The sequence below is a fragment of the Capra hircus genome, assembly GCF_001704415.2.
Source record: "Capra hircus breed San Clemente chromosome X unlocalized genomic scaffold, ASM170441v1, whole genome shotgun sequence".
Taxonomy (NCBI): domain Eukaryota; kingdom Metazoa; phylum Chordata; class Mammalia; order Artiodactyla; family Bovidae; genus Capra; species Capra hircus.
This window is the reverse complement of record NW_017189516.1, coordinates 56,839,950-56,861,902: the sequence shown is the minus strand read 5'-3', so window position 1 is coordinate 56,861,902 and position 21,953 is coordinate 56,839,950. Positions and strand designations below refer to the sequence as shown.

The 21,953-nt window shown below is 37.8% G+C and overlaps 1 protein-coding gene across 1 annotated transcript in view; it reads right to left on the bottom strand.

Moving 5' to 3' along the window:
• Window positions 1-400: 400 nt before the first annotated feature.
• Window positions 401-21,953, bottom strand: part of LOC102179366 (rho guanine nucleotide exchange factor 9) — a 117,097-nt gene continuing 95,544 nt past the window's right edge. The window contains exon 8 of the mRNA XM_018043957.1: window positions 401-3,673. Coding sequence (XP_017899446.1) covers window positions 3,492-3,673 — 182 coding nt within the window. The 3' untranslated portion in view covers window positions 401-3,491. The remainder of the gene's footprint in view (window positions 3,674-21,953) is intronic.

Here is a 21,953-nt window from a genome sequence, read left to right as displayed (position 1 = left end):
GAGAGATTCCTAAGGGATATGGATTCTAGTTAGGTTCAAAAAGCAGCTTTTAAGATCATGTGAGAGTGCACAGGGCAAGTACTGAACTTGGCAGCTGCAAGGAAAAGGAGCAAAGTCAGGAATGGGTCTTTAACACTTGTCAAAGGGTGAAGTGACATGAATGACAGTCCTACCCATAAAGACATTTGAAGTGCCTCTGTTACAGAATCAAACATGGTTCTTGTGGCCCACTCTGTAAGAAATGACATGGAAGGCCAGATAGCCCATGGTATGCCTGGCTATAGAACAACAGGACTGGTAGGTGAGGCTGGGATAAGCTGCCCCCACCAGGCAAATTCCCTTTATTTAGCAATTGGTAAAACACACACACACAAAATAGCTTGAGAGCTATGCCTAGAGGTGTCTTTTACTTCTTTTATTGAACTCCATAAATATTTTCATAAGGCTTTGTGTCATTACAACATCATATTTTTGTTAAACATTTTTTAAACACACAACTTTGACACTTGTTTGACAGGGTCAAACAATCAGATAGAAGAAATGAAATAATAAACTGGCAAGTGCAGAGCAGCAGGGGTAATCAAAATCACTGTTGCCCATCCATCCACCCCAGCCCACCCCATCCCCAAAGCACTAAAAGATCACTATTTGGTTTCACACTAGAATTGTTAGAACTCTCTTGTTGCTGTCCTTACACATCCTTTAGAGACATACATGTAGAAGGGATGAGAGAGAGAGAGAGAGAGGGAGAAAGAGGAGTTGAGCTTCTGGATTAGGCCATTCTATGGCAGGTTCCAAGACTTGGAGAGCAAATCCAGGCCTCATTGAGGTGAGGAAAGGGGATCTCTGGGCCATGCAGAAACAGAGATTTACAGATTCCTTGGGGAGAGCACTGCTGTGGGGACACAGAATAGGCTTGGATTCTGAACTCAGGTAATGGGAGCTCCCCTTGAGGCTGTCCATCACTGGTCTGCTTGCTGTCATTGGTTAGGAGAATTTTCTGACCAATGGTAAACTGATTTCTCATTGAGTTGTCGGCATCTGATGAGACCAGTGAATTGGGTGGGTGAGAGGTAGGTGGAAAAGAGGTGAAAATCCCTGATCCTGGAGCTCTATGCCCTGCTTCCCTGGACACAGTCCCAGGGGAGCAGGAAGGGGGTGTGGGAGGGAGCTTGGCCAAGAGAAGTTGTAGGTCTAGGGACCTGTCCAAGCATCCCCTTTTGGTGTGCCCCCAAGCTCTGGAGAAACATGTCAAGGCCAGGCCTAATGGGAAAGAATGGAAAGTGGGAAAATAATGTACACTCAAGGAAGGCCTACACAGCCAGATATTCTGTTTGACAGGGAGGTCAATTTAGCTGAGGCACTCCGTACCAGGTTCCTTGCCAACGGGGCTTAAGTAGTTGGGTCTTGTGCTGAGCAGTGGTGGCCAGTCCCGAGCTCTAGCCCTCTGCTCAATTCAGGCTTATCCTTGGCTTACTCCTCAAGTCTCATTTGGGTGTGGTGGAATGTGAGCTTAAACAGCTTGTAATTTGATTCCAAAGAGGAAAAATTCCCAGGCTGGACAGGGCCTGGTCTGAATCAGGAAGCATAAAAGCAGCAATCAAGCTAGCTATGTTAAGTGTCCCATGCAGCCACAGCTGCTGCTCATTAAGCTGAGGTCCTTTCATGATGAAGTCTTCTCCCACAGGGTCCAGGACAGACTCAATCTCCTCACTAGAATGGCTCTCCATAGTAGGCCCCATCTTTACTCCTTTGTACTACATTCAAGGTCTATCTACCCAAGAGGCCATGTAGAGAGGAGGAATAGGGAGTACACATAGGGAGCCTGTCTCTTTGCGTGGGAAGTGAAAAGCCTGACAAAAATGAATCTGAGGGCAGCAACTCTGCCTCAGATCCTTTCTCCACAGGGAAATGTCCCCTGGGTTTCTTACTTGCTTACTTCAAATGTGATGGGATGAGAGAATGTTGGAAACAGGGCATTCTTTGAGTTCCAAAAGTGCTTTAATTATGCTCATACTAGCAATCCTCCTGTGTAGGGGAGAGCAGGAGAAAGAAGGTAAACAGGGAGGAGGATGGAAGGAGCCATGGAAGATTATCCATGCAATCTGCTAACAATGGGGGAAGTTACACCTAAGTTAGGAACTTTAAGTACATATCTTGGACTGAGGATGTCTCTTTCCATGCCCATCTTTATTCTTTTCTATAAGAGATTACTTTCAGCCCTGGATTCTGTCTAGGTCAATAATTTGAATACAGCTGATGATCTTGGTCAGGTGAACTCTGTTTTGACCTCTCACAGACTCTGAACAATGCTGCCTAAACAATCTGCAAATGTGAAGCAGGTATAACCAGGCTGCTGAACTGACTGCAGTGGGGAACCATATCCTAAACCTACCTGTTATTGGAGACAGTTGAATCCCTCCTTCAAGGGGCAGAGTCTCAGCCTCTTTGCTTCTAGTTCAGACTTTTTAAGTTAGGGGAGGAAGAAGCCTAGAAGAAACCCCATAACCAAAGTGGCATGAAGAAGAGAATAACTGACCCAAACTAAACCCCAGATACAAAACTGTCATGACCCAGCAGTGCTACAACATGGGAACCCCCAGTGCTAGAAGAAGAAACAGCCCAAATGCAGAACATTTTCTGAACAAAAGTCCCTTCTAGTATCATTATTCTGATGTTCTCTTACTTCTGTTTAGTTTCAATCCCTCCACAACACCTAAAACACAGTGAAAGCAATAGAAATATTGAGCAGTTATGTCACAGGGCACAACAGAGCATGTCCAGACTGGTATGACTAGGACAGAAGATGCAGGAAAAAGGCTATTTGGGGTAACTGCAGGGCTGCAGAAACATTCGCAGATGATCAGTCGAGGGAGAGGAGAAAGGGGATCCTTCCTTTACCCAATGAGAAGTAAAAGGAAAAAAAGAAATTCAAAACTCCCAAACGCCACCATATTAAACTAAATTCAAAAGTCATCAGCATCAGTATCATCAGGAAAGTAAAAATCAATACAACACATCTATGTTAATAATGACAAGTCAATGAATCATTCACAGGAGAGCAAAAAGATTATCTCAACAAAAGAGGAACAAATAGAAATGTAAGTTTCTGAAAGTAAAGGGGAGGGGGGCAGGATAAGAACAGAAAACTTTTTAAGGGATCACGTGTTTGGAAGTCATTGGTACTTCTTCCTACCAACTACAGATTTTACTTGCCCAAAACAACAGAAAACATTTTTGGTCCTTCTGCGTGTGTGTGTGTGTGAGTGTGAGAGTGAGTGTGTATGTGTGTGTGTGTGTGTGTGTGTGTAGTTGGGTGGGTGAGTGTGTGGGTGTGTACACTCAAGACTGTGTGTTTTTGTGTATGTGTGTGTATGCATGTGTGTGTATATGTATATATATATATAAATTTCAACAGTGCTTCTCCAAAAAAAGGTCCATCTATAAATATAATTTTATTTATTTTAAAATTATCTGCCTCCCTGTTGGTATTATTTTTTGAAGGGGGTTAACCTGCTGAAGTTTTGCCAGAATGGTGACTGGCTGCGCTTGGGTTCGGTGAACTCAAAGACCTGCGACTGAGCGATGCCATCGGGGACCAGGTATTGGCCCTGGTTTAACGGGTCCTGTGGTGGTGGGTAGGAAGGAGGAACTGAGCGGGCAGAGTTGACACCTAGAGTAGATGGGAGATCAAAGGGAAATGGTATAAATTAAGTAGCAAGGGGCTTCTCAAATCACCTAGTGCCCCACTTTTAATCCTTATCTATATTCAAAACAGAATAGGCTGAAGCACAAAGCAAATGATTCAGAATGCAAGGATGATTTCTCTGTTGCTCCCAAATACCTTTTTCATTTGGTGGTCAGTGTCTGAAATTTCAACATTACAGCTTCTCTGTTTGTCTTTGTTTGATGACTTGATCCCATTACCCTGGAAGCAATGTCACATTAAGCCATCATATATCATATTAAGCCATTGGCAGGTCAGTGAGAAGGAAACACTTTTCTAAAAGTGAGTATTTTGCTGTTTTTTATCCTTATTATCATTTTCCAGCTTTATTGAAATATAACTGACATAATATTGTTTAAGCATAAGATGTTAAATGTGATGATACATTACATGTATATACTGTGAAATAATTATCACAATAAGGTTAGTTAACACACCCATCACCTCACACAATTACTTTTGTTTGTGGTAAGAACATTTAAGAATCTCCTAAGTATGTAATACTCTTAGCACCTCCTAAGTATACAATAGAGTACTGTTAACTATATTAACCATACTGTATATTATATCCCTAGAACATCATATAACTAGAAGTTTGTGCCCTTTGACCAACAAATCCCCACTTTCCCCAATGCCAACCCCAAAATCTGGCAACCAGCAATCTATTTTCTGTTTCTACAACTTTGCATTTTTCAGCTTGCACTTAAAAGAGACATCAGATATTTGTATTTTATGACTTATTTCTCATAGCATAACTCCCTAAAGATCATTCATATTTCCATAAATGATAGGATTTCTTTCTTTTTATGGCTGAACAGTATACCATGGTATGTATGTATATGTCTTTATTGGGTATATGATTTATAAATAATTTCTCCCATTTCACAGGGAGCCTTTTCATTTTTTTAATAGTTTGTCTTTTGCTGAGCAGAATTCAAGTCCCACTTGCTTATTTTTGATTCTCTGGCTTGTGCTTTAGGTGTCATATTTAAAAACTCATTGGCAAGACCAATGTCAAGGAGTATTTTCTCTATGTTTTCTTCTAGAATTTCTGCATATGTGAGTCTTACACATAAGTCATTAATCTGCTTGGAGTTAATTTTTGTGACTGGTGTAGTATGAGGGGTTGATACAGTCCTCTGCATGTAAATATCTAATTTCTCCAATGCCATTAATAAAAGAGTAGTTTTCCCTTGTATTTCCACCCTGGCTCAGTGGTAAAGAATCTACCATCAATGCAGGAGATGCAGGTTCAATCCCTGGGTTGGGAAGATACCCTGGAGAAGGAAATGGCAACCCACTCCAGTATTCTTGCCTGGGTAAGCCCATGGACAGAGGAGCCTGGTGGGCTACAGTCCATGGGGTTGCAAAGAGCTGGACATGATGAGCCACTAAAACAAAAACAACAAATTTTCCCTTTCTGAATATTCTTGCCCCCCTTACAAATAGTAGTTGAACATAAGTATGGTTTTATAATTGGGCCCTCAGTTCTGTTCCATTAATCTATATGTTGATTTTTAATGTAAGCACCATACTTTTTGGATTACTATAGTTTTGTAATATAGTTTGAAATTGGGATGTATGATTGCCTCCAATTTTGTTCTTCTTTCTCAGAATTTCTTTGGTAAATTGGGGTCTTTTCTGGTTCCATATGAATTTTAGGACTTTTTTTTTTCTCCTTCTGTGAAAAATGCCATGGAATTTGAGGTAGGGATTACATCAAATATACAGATGGCTTTGTGTAGTAAGGTCATTTCCACAATATCATCTTATAATCCATGAATATGTGATATCTTTCCATTTATTTGTTTCTTCATTTTTTTCATAAATGCCTAATAGATTTAAATGTACAGATCTTTAACTTTCTTTTTTAAACTTATCCCTAAGTATTTTATTATTTTGTTCTATTGCAAATGGGGTTATGTTGTTAATTTCTCTGTGGATGTTTGTTGTTATTGAAACAAAACTGATTTTTGTACAACTGATTTTGTATACTGAAATATTTCTGAATTCCTTTATTTGAATATTTTTATGTCTTAAGAGTCTCTACAGTTTTATACATATGAAATCATGTCATCTGCAAACAGAGATACTTGACTTCTGACTTTAATTGCTTTTTCTTTCCTGACCACTCTGGCTAGGACTTTCAGAGTTATGCCGAATAGGAGTGGTGAGAGTTGGTTTCGTTCTCTTTTCCCTGATCTTAGAGGAAATGCTTTCAAACTCTTACCATTGAATATGATGCTATTAGCAGTGAACTTGTCATAAAAAATTGAGGTGATTATGTGATTTTTACCTTTCTCTGTAAATGTGGTACATATTTATTGATTTACATATGCAGACAATGTCTGTTCCCTAGACATGAACTACACTTGATGATGGTGCATAATCTATTTACATGTTGTTGAACTTGGTTTGCTAGTATTTTGTTGAGAATTTTTGTATCTATACTCATCAAAGTTATTGGCCTGTATTACCTAGTAGTATCTTTATCCAGCTTTGGTTTTGGGGTAATGCTGGCCTCATAAAATGAGTTTGAGAATGTTCCTTTCACTTCAAGTTTTTGGACTAATTTGAGAAGGACTGGTGTTAATTCTTATTGAAAGGTTTCATGAAAATCACCAGGAATAACCTGTCACTGGGCATTTCTTTGTTGGGAGGTTTGACTGATTAAATCATCTCATTTGTTATTTGCCTGTTCACATTTTGTATTTTTCCCCAATTGAGACATAATAGACATATAGACATATTACATTGTATAAGGTTAAGGTATGCAACATAATGATTTTATATATATATATATATATATATATATATATATATATATACACATACTGGAAAAAGATAAGCACATAAAGCTTACTTAACATTCATCACATCACATAGTTACAAAAGTTTTTATATTCTGATGAGAAGTTTTAGGATCTATTCTCCTAGAAAATTTCAAATATATAATATAGCTTTGCTAACTATAGTATTCATACTTTATTATATCACTTCCCTTGTTGTTCAATCTCTCAGCTATGTCTGACTCTTTTTGACCCCATGGGCTACAGCACGCCAGGCTTCCCTGTCCTTCACCATCTCACAGAATTTCCTCAAATTCATGTCCATTGAGTTGGTCATACCACCCAGTCATCTCGTCCTCTGTCTTCCCCTTCTCCTCTTGTCTTCATTCTTTCCCAGCAAGGGAGTCTTTTCCAATGAGTTGGCTCTTTGCATCAGGTGCCCAAAGTGTTGGAGTTTCAGCTTCAGCATCAGTCCTTCGAATGAATATTCAGGATTGATTTCCTTTAGGATTGACTAATATGATGTCCTTGCAGTCCAAAGGGCTCTCAAGAGTCTTCTCCAAAACCTCAGTTAGAAAACAAATTCTTCGGTGCTCAGCCTTCTTTATGGATCAACTCTCACATTCGTACATGACTACTGGAAAAACCATAGCTTTGACTATACTCTGTCAGCAGAGTAGGCCTCTGCTTTTTGATACACTCTCTAGGTTTGTCATAGCTTTTCTTCAAAAGAGCAAGTGTCTTTTAAGTTCATGGCTGCATTCACCATCTGCAGTGATTTTGGAGCCCCCCAAAATAAACTCTGTCACTGTTTCCATTGTTTCCAAATCTATTTACCATGAAGTCATGTGACCAGATGCCATGATCTTCACTTTTTGAATGTTTAGCTTTAAGTCAGCTTTTTCACTCTCCTCTTTCAACTTCAAGAGGCTCTTTAGTTCCTCTTAACTTTCTGCCATAAGGGCAGTGTCATCTGCGTATTTGAAGTTATTGATATTTCTCCTGGCAATCTTGATTCCAGGTTGTACTTCATCCAGCCTAGCATTTTGCATGATGTATTTTGCATATAAGTTAAATAAGCAAGGTGACAATATACAACCTTGATGTTCTCCTTTCCTATTTTGAACCAGTCTGCCATTTCATGTCCAGTTCTAACTGCTGCTTCTTGACCTGCATACAGGTTTCTCAGAAGGCAGATAAGGTGGTTTGGTATTCTCATCTCTTTAAGAATTTTCCATAGGTTGTTGTGATCCACACAATCAAAGACTTTAGCAGAAGTAGATTTTTTTTTCTTGAATTCTCTTGCTTTTCCTATGGTCCAACTGATGCTGGCACTTTGATCTCTGGTTCCTCTGCCTTTTCTAAATCCAACTTTTAAATCTGGAATTCTCAAATCATATACTGTTGAAGCCTAGCTTGAAGCATTTTTAGCATTAACTTGCTAGTGTTTGAAATGACTGCAATTGTATGGTAGCTTGAACATTCTTTGGCATTGCCCTTCTTTGGGATTGGAATAAAAACTGATCTTTTCCAGTCTTTTGGCCACTCCTAGTTTTCCAAATTTGCTGGCATATTGAGTGCAGCATTATAACAGCATCACCTTTTAGGATATGAAATAGCTCAGCTGGAATTCCATGACCTCCACTAGCTTTGTTCGTAGTGATGCTTCTCAAGGCACACTTGACTTAGCACTCCAGGATGTCTGGCTCTAGGTGAATGATCACACCATCATGGTTATCTGGGTCATTAAGATTTTTTTTTTTTGGTATAGTTCTCCTGTGTATTCTTGCCACATCTTCTTAATATCTTCTGCTTCTGTTAGGTCCATACTGTTCCTGTCCTTTATTGTGCCCATGAAGCATGAAATGTTCGCTTGGAAGCTTCAATTTTCTTGAAGAGATCTCTAGTCTTTCCCATCCTATTGTTTCCCTCTATTTCTTTCATTGTTCACTTCAGAAGGCTTTCTTATCTCTCCTTGTTCTTCTCTGGAATGCTGCATTCAGATGGGTATATCATTCCGTTTCTCCTTTGCCTTTAGCTTCTCTTCTTTTCTCAGCTATTTGTAAGGCCTCCTCAGACAATCATTTTGACTTTTTGTATTTCTTCTTCTTTGGGGTGGTTTTGATCACCACATCCTCTACTATGTTTAAACCTATGTCCATAGTTCTTCAGGTACTCTGTCTATCATATCTCTTGAATCTATTTGTCACTTCCACTGTATAATCGTAAGGGATTTGATCTAGGTCATACCTGAATGGCCTAGTGGTTTTCTAAACTTTCTTGAATTTATGTCTGAATTTTGCAATAAGCAGTTCATGATCTGAGCCACAGTCAGCTCCTGGTCTTGTTTTTGCTGATTGTATACAGCTTCTCCATCTTTGGCTGCAAAGAGTATAATCAATCTGATTTCGGTATTTGACCATCTGGTGATGTCCATGTGTAAAGTCATTTCCTGACTTCCTACTTTTGCATTCCAGTCCCGTATGATGAAAAGGACATCTTTTTTTTTTTTCCCCATATTAGCTCTTGAATGTCTCTATATTTTGAGCACATTTACCTATTTTTCTAACCAACACTCCTTACATGTGGCAAATACCAATCTCTTCTCTGTTTCTATGAATTCAGTTTTATTAGATTTCCCACATAAGTGAGATCATGAAATATTTGTCTTTCTTTCTGTGCAATATTTCTTTTTGCAGAATACCTTCCAGGTTAGTCCGTGATGTGGAAAACACAAAATTTCCTTCTTTATGACTGAATAATGTTTCATTGTGTGTGTGTGTTTATCCATTCACCTGTCAAAGACACTTAGGTGCTTTCTGTGTCTTGTTTTTCAGTCACTCAGTCGTGTCTGACTTTTTGCAACCCCATGGACTGTATCCTGCCATGCTTCCCTGTCTTTCACCATCTCCTGGAGCTTACTCAAACTCATGTCCATTGAGTTTGGACACTGAGTGATGCCATCCAATCATCTCATCTTCTGTGTCTTGGTTACTATAATAATGCTGTAACAAACATGGGGTACAGAGATCTCTTCAAGATAGCTATTTATTGAATTATATAGTAGTTCTATTTTTAAATTTTGAGGAACCTCCATATTATTTTTCATAGCGGCTGTATCAATTTACATTCTCACCAGCAGAATACAAGGGTTCTTTTTTTCTACATCTTTCCCAGCACTTGTCAGCACTTTTCATTTGATAACAGCCATTCTGGAAGGTGTGAGGTAATATTTCACTGTGGTTTTTATTTGCATTTCCTGATGATTAATGATGCAGAAAAATTTTCATGTATATGGTAGCTATTGGAAAATTTTTTTGGAAAATGGGTATTTATGAATTCTACACATTTTTAAAATTAATTTTTATTGGAATATAGTTTATTTACAATGTTGCATTAGTTTCTGCTGTATAACAAAGTCAATCAGTTATACATATACATATATCCACTCTTTTTTAGATTCTTTTCTTATAAAGGTCATTCAGTTCAGTTCAGTTCAGTTCAGTTCAGTCACTCAGTCGTGCCCGACTCTTTGCAACCCCATGAATTGCAGCACGCCAGGCCTCCCTGTCCATCATCAACTCCCAGAGTTCACTCAGATTCACGTCCATCGAGTCAGTGATGCCATCCAGCCATCTCATCCTCTGTCGTCCCCTTCTCCTCCTGCCCCCAATCCCTCTCAGCATCAGAGTCTTTTCCAGTGAGTCAACTCTTTGCATGAGGTGGCCAAAGTACTGGAGTTTCAGCTTTAGCATCATTCCTTCCAAAGAAATCCCAGGGCTGATCTCCTTCAGAATGGACAGGTTGGATCTCCTTGCAGTCCAAGGGACTCTCGAGTCTTTCCCGACACCACAGTTCAAAAGCATCACTTCTTCAGTGCTCAGCTTTTTTCATAGGCCAACTCTCACATCCATACATGACCACAGGAAAAACCATAGCCTTGACTAGACAGACCTTTGTTGGCAAAGTAATGTCTCTGCTTTTGAATATGCTATCTAGGTTGGTCATAACTTTTCTTCCAAGGAAAAAGCGTCTTTTAATTTCATGGCTGCAGTCACCATCTTACAGAGTATTAAATATTTCCCTGTGCTATACAGTATGTTCTTACTAGTTACATGTCAATCCCAATCTCCCAGTTTATCCCTCTCCTGCTTTCTGACTTTGCAACTATAAGTTTGCTTTCTATTTCTGTGACTCTATTTCTGTTTTGTAAATAAGTTCATTTGTACCTTTTTTCCATTCCACATGTAAGTGATATCATATGATATATACCTTTCTCTGCCTCACTTACTTCACTAAGCATGGCAATCTCAAATAGCATCCATGTCATCGATCCATCCATGTCACCACAAATAGCATTATTTCATTTTATGGACCACATCTTCTTTATCCACTTATCAGTCAATGGACATTTATGTTGGTTCTATGTCCTACTATTGGAAACAGTGCTGCAATGAATATTGTAATGCAAGAGTCTTTTTGTATTATGGCTTTCTCTGGATATATGCCCAGGAGTGGGATTTCTGGATCATATGATAGCTCTATTCTTAGTTCTAAGGAGCCTCCATACTGTTCTCCATAGTGGTTGTATCAGTTTATATTCCCACCAATAGTATAAAAGCTTTCTCCAAAATCTCTCTGGCATTTATTACTTGTAGATTTTTTTGATGATGGCTATTCTGAAAAGTGTAAGTTTTGTCATTGTAGTTTTGATTTGCATTTCTCTAATAATAAGCGATACTGAACATCTTTTCATGTGATTTTTGGCCATCTGTATATCTTCTTTACAGAAGTATCTACTAGATCTTCTGCCCATTTTTTGATTGGGTTGTTTGGTATTTTCGGTATTGAGCAGCTTGAGATGTTTATATATTTGGAGATTAATCCCTTATCAGTCACTTTGCAAATATTTTCTTCCATTCTGTAGGTTGCCTTTTCATTGTTCATGGTTCCTCTTGCTGTGCAAAAGCTTTTAAGTTTAATTAGGTCCCATTTGTTTATTTTTGTTTTTATTTTCTCTAGGAGGTGGATGCAAAAATATTGCTGCAAATTTATGTCAAAGAATGTTTTGCCTATGTTTTCCTCTAAGAGTTTTACAGTATGCAATCTTACATTTAGTTCATTTATCCATTTTGAGTTTATTTTTTTGTGTGTGTGGTATTAGAGAACATTCTAGTTTCATTCTTTTACATGTAGCTGTCCAATTTTCCCAGCACCATTTATTGAAGAGACTGTCTTTTCTCCATTGTATATTCTTGCTTGCTTTATTGTAGATAAACTGACCGTAGGTGTGTGGGTTTATTTCTTGGCTTCCAATTCTATTCCACTGATCTATATTTCTGGGTTGGTGTGTGTGTGTGTGCCAGGTCCACTCTCTTTTTTAGTAATAACTTAAACATTTTCATTTTATATTGGAATATAGTTAACTAACAATGTTGTATTAGTTTCAGGTGTACAGGGAGTGATTCCAGTATACATGTATCTATTCTATTTCTGATTCTTTTCCTATTAGGATATTACAGAGTATTGAGCAAATTTGGCCATGCTATACAATAGGTCCTTGTAGTAGCATACTTTTTTTTTCTTTCTTTCTTTTTTTTTTTTTTTTTTGCTTACTGTACCTTTGTAAGCCAGGGAGACTGAATCTTCTAGCTCCGTTTTTATTTCTCAGGATGATTTTAACACCATAGAGTCATTTGTGTTTCCATGTAAGTCAGGGAGACTGAATCTTCTAGCTCCGTTTTTCTTTCTCAGGATGATTTTAACACCATAGAGTCATTTGTGTTTCCATGTAAATTTGATTTTTTTGTTCTAGTTCTTTGAAAAATGTCATTGGTAATTTAATAAGAATTGCATTGAATCTGTAGTTTGCCTTGGGTAGTATAGTCATTTTGACAATATTGATTCTTCCAATCCAAGAACATAGTATATAGTTTGACCTGTGTCACCTTCAATTATTTCATTGGTATCGTACAGTTTTCATAGTAAAAGTTTTTGCTTCCTTAGGTAGGTTTATTCCTAGGTACTTTATTATTTTTGATGCAGTGGTAAATGGGATTGTTCCCTTAAATCCTCTTTCTGATTTTTGTGGTTAATGTATAGAAATGTGAGTGATTTCTGAGTATTAACTTTGTATCCTGCAACTGCACCAAATTCATGGATAAGCTCTAGTGTGTGTGTGTGTGTGTGTCGGGGGGGGGGTGCGGATAGCACCTTTGGCATTCTCTATGTACAATATCATGTCATCTGTAAACTGTGACAATTTTTCTTATTTTTCAAATTGGATTCCACTATTTGTTCTTATTTGTCTGTTGGTTTAGGTTAGATTGTATTTTTTTTCCCCCTGAAGTAAGATTGTATTGCTACAGACTTCATTCTTAGAACTGCTTTTGTAACATCCTATAGATTTTGGATCATCATGTTTTCATTTTCATCTGTCTCTGGGTATTTTATTTGAATTTTCTTTTTGTCTTCTTCAGTGACCCATTGGTTGTTTAGCGACATATTGTTTAGCCTCCATGTGACTGTGTTTTTTCCACTTTTTTCTTATAGCTAATTTCTAATCTCTTAGCATTTTTGTTGGAATGCAGGCTTGATATAATTAAAATTTTATTAAATATACTGAGGCTTCTTTTATGGCATAGCAATTGAGAGAATGCTATCCTGGAGAATCTCTCATGTGCACTTGAGAAGAATGTGTATTCTTCTGCTTTTGAGTGAAATGTTCTATAAATATCCATTAAGTCCGTCTTGTCTAATATGGCATTTTAAGGCTTGTGTTTCCTTACTGATTTTCTGTGTACATGACCAGTCCATTGAAGAAAATAGGTCATTAAAGTGCCCCCAATATTATTGTGTTACTATCAATTTCTCATTTTATGGCTGCTAGAATTTGCCTTATATATTGAGGTGCTCCTATGTTGGGTGCATTCATATTTACAACTGTTATATCTTCTTCTTGGATTGATCCCTTGTTCATTAGGTAGTGTCCTTCTTTGTCTCTTGTAACAGTCTTTTATTTTAAAGTCTATTTTGTCTGATATGAGTATTGCTACTCCAGCTTTCATTTCCATTTGCAAGGAATATCTTTTTCCATCCTCTCATTTTCAGTCTGTGTCTCTAGATTTTAAGTATGTCTCTTGTAGACAGCATATATATGGGTCTTGTTTTTTTTATCTATTTATCCAGTCTATATCTTTTTGTTGAGTGTTTAAGCAATTTCCATTTAAGGTAATCACTAATGTGTATTTTTTATTGTCATTTTGTTAATTATTTTGGATTAATTTCTGTAGTTCTTTTTCTTTCCCTTCCTCTTTTGTTCTCTACTGTTCTGATTTGATGTCTATCTTTAGTGTTTGGATTGCTTTTTCTTTGTTCATATCTATTACATATTTTTGGCTTCTCTTTATCATGAGGTTTTGATATGGCAGTCTTTGTATATACAATATTGTTTAAAGTTGCTGGTCTCTTAATTTCAAATGCATTTTAAATATCCTACATTTATACTCTTCTCTTTTCACTGTTTCTGGTTCTGTTATTATATTTCATATGGATGCTTGCCTACCTTTATTGTATGTTGCCTTCATCATTGAGCTTTCCCATTCATAATTTTCTTGTTTCCAGTTATGGCCTTTTCTTTCCCATATAGAGAAGGTACCTTGGCATTTTTGTATAGCTGATTTGGTGGTGCTGAATTATCTTAGCATTTCTTTGCCTGTAAAGCATTTGTTTTCTCTGTGGAATCTGAATGAGAACCTTGCTGGGTAGAGTATTCTTGGTTGTAGATTTTCCTTTTCAGCATTTTAAATATATCATGCCACTCTCTTCTGGCCTGCAGATCTACTGCTGAATAATCAGGAGATAAGCTTATGGAAATTCCTTTGTATGTTATTTGTTGCTTTTCCTTTGTTGCTTTTTAATATTTTCTTTTTGTCTTTAGTTTTCATTACTTTGATTAATGTGTATCTCAGCATGTTCCTCCTTTGATTTATCCTGTATGGGACTCTCTGTGCTTCCTGGTTTTGAGTAAGTGTGTCCTTTCCCATTTTAGTGAAGAGTTTGGCTATAATCTCCTCAAACATTTTCTCAGGCCTTTTCTCTCTTCATCTTCTTCTGTCACCCTTATAATACAAATGTTGGTATATTTAATATCCCATAAGTCTCTAAGGCTGTTCTCATTATTTTTCATTCTTTTTCCTTTACTCTCTTTTGCAGTAGTGATTTCCAGTAATCCATCTTCCATCTCACTTAGCTATTCTTCTGCCTCATTTACTCTATTTATTCCTTCTAGTGTATTTTTCATTGCAGTTATTGCATTGTTCATCTTTGTTCTTTTAAGCTCCTAGAAGAAAGTGAAAGTGAAGTTGCTTAGTCATGTCCAACTCTTTGCAACCCCATGGACTGTAACCTATCAGGCTCCTCTGACCATGGGATTTTCCAGGCAAGAATGCTGGAGTAGGTTGCCATTTCTGTCTCCAGGTCTATAATAAACATTTATTGTATTCTCTTGATCTGTGCTTCATTATTTTTCTGACTTCTTGAATCATCTTTACTGTCATTACTCTTGAGTCTTTCTCAGGTAGATTGCCTATCTCCACTTAGTTTCTCTGTAGTTTCTATTTGGTTCCTTCTTCTTTAACATATTTCTCTGTCATCTCATTTTATCTTAATTTTTGTGTTTGTGGTCCCTTTTCCTCAGGCTGCAGGACTGTTTCTCTTGTTTCTTGTGCCAGCATCTTGTTGAGTGAGGTGGATCCAGGGTCCCTGTACAGGTTTTCTGGTGGGAGGGACTGGTGCCTGCCCCCTGGTAGGCAGAGCTAGGTGTTGTCCCACTTGTGGGCAAGGCCATGTCAAGCCATGTGTTTATAGGTGGTTGTTGGCTTAGGATGAATTCAGGTAGCCTGTCTGCAGATGGATGTGGCTGTGTTACCAGTATTTTGGTTGTTTGACGTGAGGCATCCCAGCACTGGATCCTACAGGCTGTTGAGTGGGTCGAGATCTTGATGCCAATATGATGACTTCTGGGAGAGCTTATGTGGATAATATTCCTTGGAACTCCCACCACCAGTGTCCTTGTCCCCTCTGCTTCCCTAGGAGAGTAAGATTCACAGGTAGGTCTGGCCTAGGCTCCTATGGAGTCACTGCTTTGCTCTGGGTCCCAGTGCACATAAAATATGTGATTCCTCCAAGGGTGGAATCACTGATTTCCCCAGTCCTGTGAAACTCTTGGACACAAGCTTCATTGGCCTTCAAAGCCAAATGTTTGTGAGCTTCCCTTTCCGTGGCCAGACCCCAGGCTTTGGAGCCTAATGTTGGGCTCAGAACTCTTACTCCTGTGAGAGAACCTCTGCAATATAATAATTTTCAAGTTTGTGGGCTGCCCACCTGGCAGGTATAGGATTTGATTATATTGAAAAAGCACCCCCTGCCACTGTCTTTTTTCTTCTTTGTCTTTGGTTGTAGAATACATTTTTTTCATATGTTCAAGACTTTTTTGTTAATGATTGTTCAGCAGTTAGTTTTGATTTTGTTGCTTTCATGAGAGGAGGTGAGCTCAAGTCCTTCTACTCTGCTATATTGTCTGCTGCCCCTATTGTACATTCATCTTCAGGTTTTCCTGTTACTAATTAGCATTCTTTCATTTCAGCTTGAAGAACTTTCAGCATTTATTGTAAGTCAAGTCTAGTGGTGATTAACTCTTTCTGCTTTTTAATTTTTTTCTGGTCTGAAAAAGTCTTTTTCTTTCCTTTATTTTCTGGGTGCAGCATTCTTGGTTGGATGATACTTTCTTTTAGTACTTTGAACATATCATTCCACTCTCTGTTGAGAAATCTGCTGATAGCCTTATGCAGGTATCCATGTATATGCGATTTTTTTTCTCTTGCTACTTTTAATCTTCTCTTTTTGTCTTTGATTTTAGATAGCTTTATTAGAATGTGTCTTAGAGAAGACCATTTTGGGTTAAATTGTCTGGACATCAGTGAGCCACATGAACTTGGATATCCAAATATCTACCCAGAATTGGGAAGTTCTAGTCATTGTTTAAACAGTCTTTGTTATCCTTTCTTCTTCTCTTATCCTTCTCAGACTCTAATATTTTGTAGATTATTAATCTTAACTTTACCCCATAAGTCACATAGGCATACTTCATTATTTTTCATTTTTTTCCCTAGTCTGACTAAACAATTTCAAATGACCTTTCTTTGACTTCACAGATACTTTTCTTCTGGGGGATGAAGTCTGCTATTGATGCTCTGTATTGTATTTTTTTTCATTTCATACATTGTATTTTCAGCTGTATAATTTGTTTGGTTCTTTTTATAATTTCCTCTGTTAAATTTCTTATTTTGTTCGCAATGTTTCCCTGATTTTGTTGAACTGTCCCTCTTGTAGCTCTTTGGACTTCCTTAAAATAACTATAATATATTTTGACTTGTTTATCAGGCAAATCACAGATCTCCTTGTCTTTGGGTGTCAGTTTCTGGAAATTATTGCATTCCATCAATGATGTCTTGTTTCCTTGACTTTTCATATTCCTTCTAGTTTTGTGTTGCTGTCTTTGCATTAAAAGGGGCAGTCACACCCTCCAGATTTTATTGACTGGCCTCTTCTTTGCATCCACATAGATTATTCTGTTTGGAACTTCTCCACTGAGCTCTCAGACTCTCAGAATGACACTCCCAGCTGGTAGTAATTGTCAAAATCTGTGTTCTTTGGAGAGACTAAGGTAAAAAACTACTATGCCATTTTGATGATGTTGTCTAACAGTTTTCAAATGTGGTATCAAAAATATGACAGTACCAGAGGCCAACAAATGATATATAGATATTAGAGGAGGGTGTTTGGGGAGTGTTCATTTTAATTAAGCTTTTTATTTTGAGATCATTGTAAATTCACACACAGGAATCAAAAATATGGAAATATGCCTTGGACCCTTTATTTAATTTCTCCAATAATAGCACTTTGCAAAACTATATTGTAATATTACAGCTAGGATATTAACATTGTTATAGGACACAGTCAAGAGACAACATTTCTACCATCAAAAGGATTATTCTTATTACTCTTTTATAACCACACTTATTTCCTTCCTTTTCCCATCTCTCCTTAACTCCTAGCAACCATTAGTATGTTCCTCATTTCCAAATTATATTATTTGAAGAACATTATATGAATGGAATCATATCATCTGTAATCTTTAGGTATCAGTTTTTCTCAATCATCAAGATTCCTTAGAACTTCACCCAAGTTGTTGCATGTACCAGTAGTTGGATCCTCTTTATTGATGCATAATATTCTATGATATAGAGTACCAGTATTTGCTTAATTACTCATCCACTGAAAGACAGCTAAGTTATTTCCAGTTTGGTCTATTTTGAATGAAGCTGCTATGAACATTTGTTTAGAAGTTTTTAAGTGAAAATAAATTTCTGCTTCTCTGGGATAAATGCCCAGATGTGTAATTGCTGGATCATCTTGTAGTTGTATATTTTATGTTTTAAGAAACTGCCAAACAATTATGTAAAACAGTGGCTATACTGTTTTACACTCTCACCAGCAAAGTATGAATGATTCTGTTTCTATACACCCTTGCCAACATTAGGTGTTTTCACTATTTATTTTTCTATTGCCTTTGTAAAAGATATGTAGTGATAGCTCATTGTGATTTGCATATTTTCAATGATTAATGATGCTGAACATCTTTTCATATGTTCAGCTGATACCCAAATATCATCTTCAGTGAATTAGCTGTCTTTTGCCCATTTTCCAATTGGAATGTGTAATTTGTTTTTGTTTGTTTTCATTTATTTTATACTATTGAGTTTTGAGAGTTCTTCATATATTCTAAATACCAATGTTTTGTCAGGTACATGGTTTGCAAATATTTTCCCTAGCATGTAGCTTGTCTTTTCATCTTCTTCACATGGTCTTACACAAAGCAAAATTTTCTACTTTGATGAGGTCCATTTTACCATTACTTGATTTTATAATTCAAGCTTTTGGTGTCAGTTCTAAGGAATTATTTGCCTAAACCTAATCCTGACGATTTTCTCCTACTCTTTTTCAAAAGTTTGTAACTTTAGATTCATTATCTATTTTGAGTTACTTTTTATAGGTTGTGAATTTAGGTTGAGATTCTTTGTTTTTGCTGTTCAGTTGCTAAGTCATGTCTGACTCTCTGTGACCCAGTGGACTGCATGATGCCAGGCTTTCCTGTCCTTCACTGTCTCCCAGAGTTTGTTCAAACTCCTGCCCATTGAGTTGGTGATGTTATCTAACCATCTCATTCTCTGCTGCCCCTTTCTCCTTTTGCCTTCAATCTTTCCAAGCATCAGGGTTTTATTCCAATGAGTTAGCTCTTCCTATCAGGTAGTCAAAGCACTGGAGCTTCAGGATCAGTAATTCCAATGAATATTCAGGCTTGATTTCCTTTAGGATTGACTGGTTTGATCCCCTGCTGTCCAAGAGATTCTCAACAGTCTTCTCCAGCACCACAATTTTAATGCATCTGTTCTTCAGCACTCAGCATTCTTTATGGTAAAACTCTCTCATCCGTACATAGCTACTGGAAGAACCATAGCTTTGACTATAAAGATCTTTGTTGGTAAAGTGATGTCTCTGTTTTTTACTATGCTGTCTAGGTTTGTCATAGATTTTCTTCCAAGGAGCAAGCACCTTTAATTTCATGGCTGCAGTCACTGTCCACAGTGATTCTGGAGCCCAAGAAAGTAAACTCTGTCACTGTTTCCCCTTTCCCTCTTCTATTTGCCATGGAGTGATGGGACTACCCTGGGATGGGATGCTATGATCTTAGTTTTTTAATGTTGAGTTTTAAGCCAGATTCTTCACTCTCCTCTTTTATCCTCATCAACAGGTGCCTTAGCTCACTTTCTGCTGTTAGAGTGGTATCATATGCATATCTGAAGTTGTTCAGTGCCATTTGTTTAAAAAGCTATTCTTCCTTCACCAAATTGCTTTTGTACCTTTGTCAAAAAATTGGTTGGGCATATTTGTGTAGGTCTATTTTTTGGTTCTCTATTCTCTAACATAATCTACCATGTCTATTCTACCAACACCACACTGTCTTGGTTACTGTAGCTATCAGTGTTGAAATCAGGGTGGACTTATTTTTCAAACTTTATTCTATTTCACATTTATTTTAGTTATTCTAGCATATTAATTTGATTTTGACCTGTCCTAAAGCCTCTGTAGATGAGGACTGTACTTGTGGCCCTAGAGAGCTCCATAATGGCTAACTGAAATGAGTTAAAGTACCAGGAATTAATCGCCAACTCTCAAGACAGTATAAAAGGCAATTTGAGCTAGGCTCTGTCCTCTGTTTTTCTTCAGCCAGGCTTCCCTCCCCTAGAATAGTAGACTAAGTGGATAAGGCCCCATGACATTATGGGCTTCCATGGTGGCTCATGTGACTTAGAGAAGGAAATGGCAACCCACTCCAGTATTCTTGCCTGGAGAATTCCATGGACAGAGGAGCCTGGTGGGCTATAGTCCACAGGGTCACAAAGAGTTGGACATGACTAACTGACTAACAGATTCATGGTGGCTCAGACAGTAAAGAATCTGCCTGCAATGCAGGAAACCTTGGTCAGGAAGATTCCCTAGAGAAGAGAATGGCTATCCACTCTAGTATTCTTACCTGAGGAATTCCATGGACAGAGGGCATGACAAGCTACAGTCCATGGAGCTGCAAAGAGTCAGACATGATTGAGTGACTAACACTTCACTTCACATGGCATTATAGATTGTGTTGCAATCTACATTAAATCTGAATTAGAGAAATAACAAAAATGCTCCTTATCACTTCCAGAAAGGTGTCATTGGAAGGATTAAGAAAGCTGGCTTTCTTAGGTATCTCAGAAAACTCGCCTGATCTTCCCATGTGTGTGTGTGTGTTAGTCACTCAGTTGTGTCTTAGTTTTTGCGACCCCATGGATTGTAGTGAAAATCACTTCTACTTATGTAGTGCCTATGAGTCTCAAATATATCAGTCACCACAGTCCTGAACTAAGAGGGCCTTGAAAATGGAAACAGAATATTGGAGGAAATTTTTAGGAATTCAGTGGTTTGAAACTAGATAAGTTTATTTGAAGACTGGATCGAAAGCTGTTCAGGTGAACAATTGTTTAGATACTGGGAGACAAGACAGGACTTGCAAGGGATAGTCTTGAGACAAGGCAGAGAAGGAACATGACACAAATGCTTGGTATGAGCGAGTAGGACTGTTTTCTAATTGGTTGCTTTGTGCATGTTCTTCTGCTTTAAGGTTTCTCAGTGGAAAAATAAGCCAGTCTCAGATAGACTTGGGAGAACTTGGGCTGAGGTAAAGGAATATCATCCCATTACGAAGGTCAATGTGGTAGGGGCAGTGGAAGGATTCAGAATGAAAGAAGTTCAGGAGAAAAGAGCCTCCAGGAGACAGAGGTGGGCCACTAGGACAGTAGCCCCTTTGTAGCCTGAAGACTGTCCAGGTAGTTGGGGCTCATATCTCTAATGAATAAGCACATTCTCTCAAAGGATTCTCCTATCCATATAGATCATAGACTTAGTGTAATTAACTCCAGATTACTTTTTAACACAGTTCTGTTTTCACCACCAAGGAGTTAGGAGTGGTTGCCTTTAATTTCCTACCTAAAATGAATCACATTTCCACGACGAGTGAAAGTGTCAGTGAGCATCTTCAAAGACTAAGAAGCAATAAGAAGTTAAAAGGAAGGCCATGACTAGCTGGATGCCCAAGCTAGGTGCACTGGTCCACTGGAAATCAGATATCCACAGGCACTAAACCTCTTCAATAAAAAGGAACTTCATTGGAAATAATTAAGGGTGCATTATGTGACTGCTAGAATTTCAGGCAACTTGAATCTGATCACTTAAATGGTCACACATTCTGAATCAGAGAGCCCTTTAAGAGAGCACAAGGAAGGGCCTAAGGAAAATGAAGTCTCACTAAGATTGCCTACCCTGGGGAGAATAATAATGGCTGTCAGTAATAGAAAGAGCTGTCAGTGGTTGAGGTGAGACAAAAAAAAAAAAAAGAGCTGTTCTTAACTAGCTTGAAGGATCAACAGAACCCTGAGGTGGAGAGGAGGGAGCAGTAGACTTAGAAACAAGCTGACTTAAGTTCAGAGTCAATTTATGCCAAATATCCTCAGTTTCTTCATCTGGAAAATGAGACTAATAATGTCTACCTTTTCAGGGGTATCATAAAAGTGAAATGAAGGAACTCATATAAAAGGACTGGTACTGAATAGCTTCTTGAATAAACAGAGGGTAGTTCCTTCCCTTTGTTCAATTAAGCATTTTAATGTTTTCTAGTTCATGAAAATAAGAAAATAAAGCTTCATTTAATATTCAAGTTGATTTCCAAGGTATTTTTCTTTATAAAATACTTTAGTTTATGACTCAAAAAGAGAACA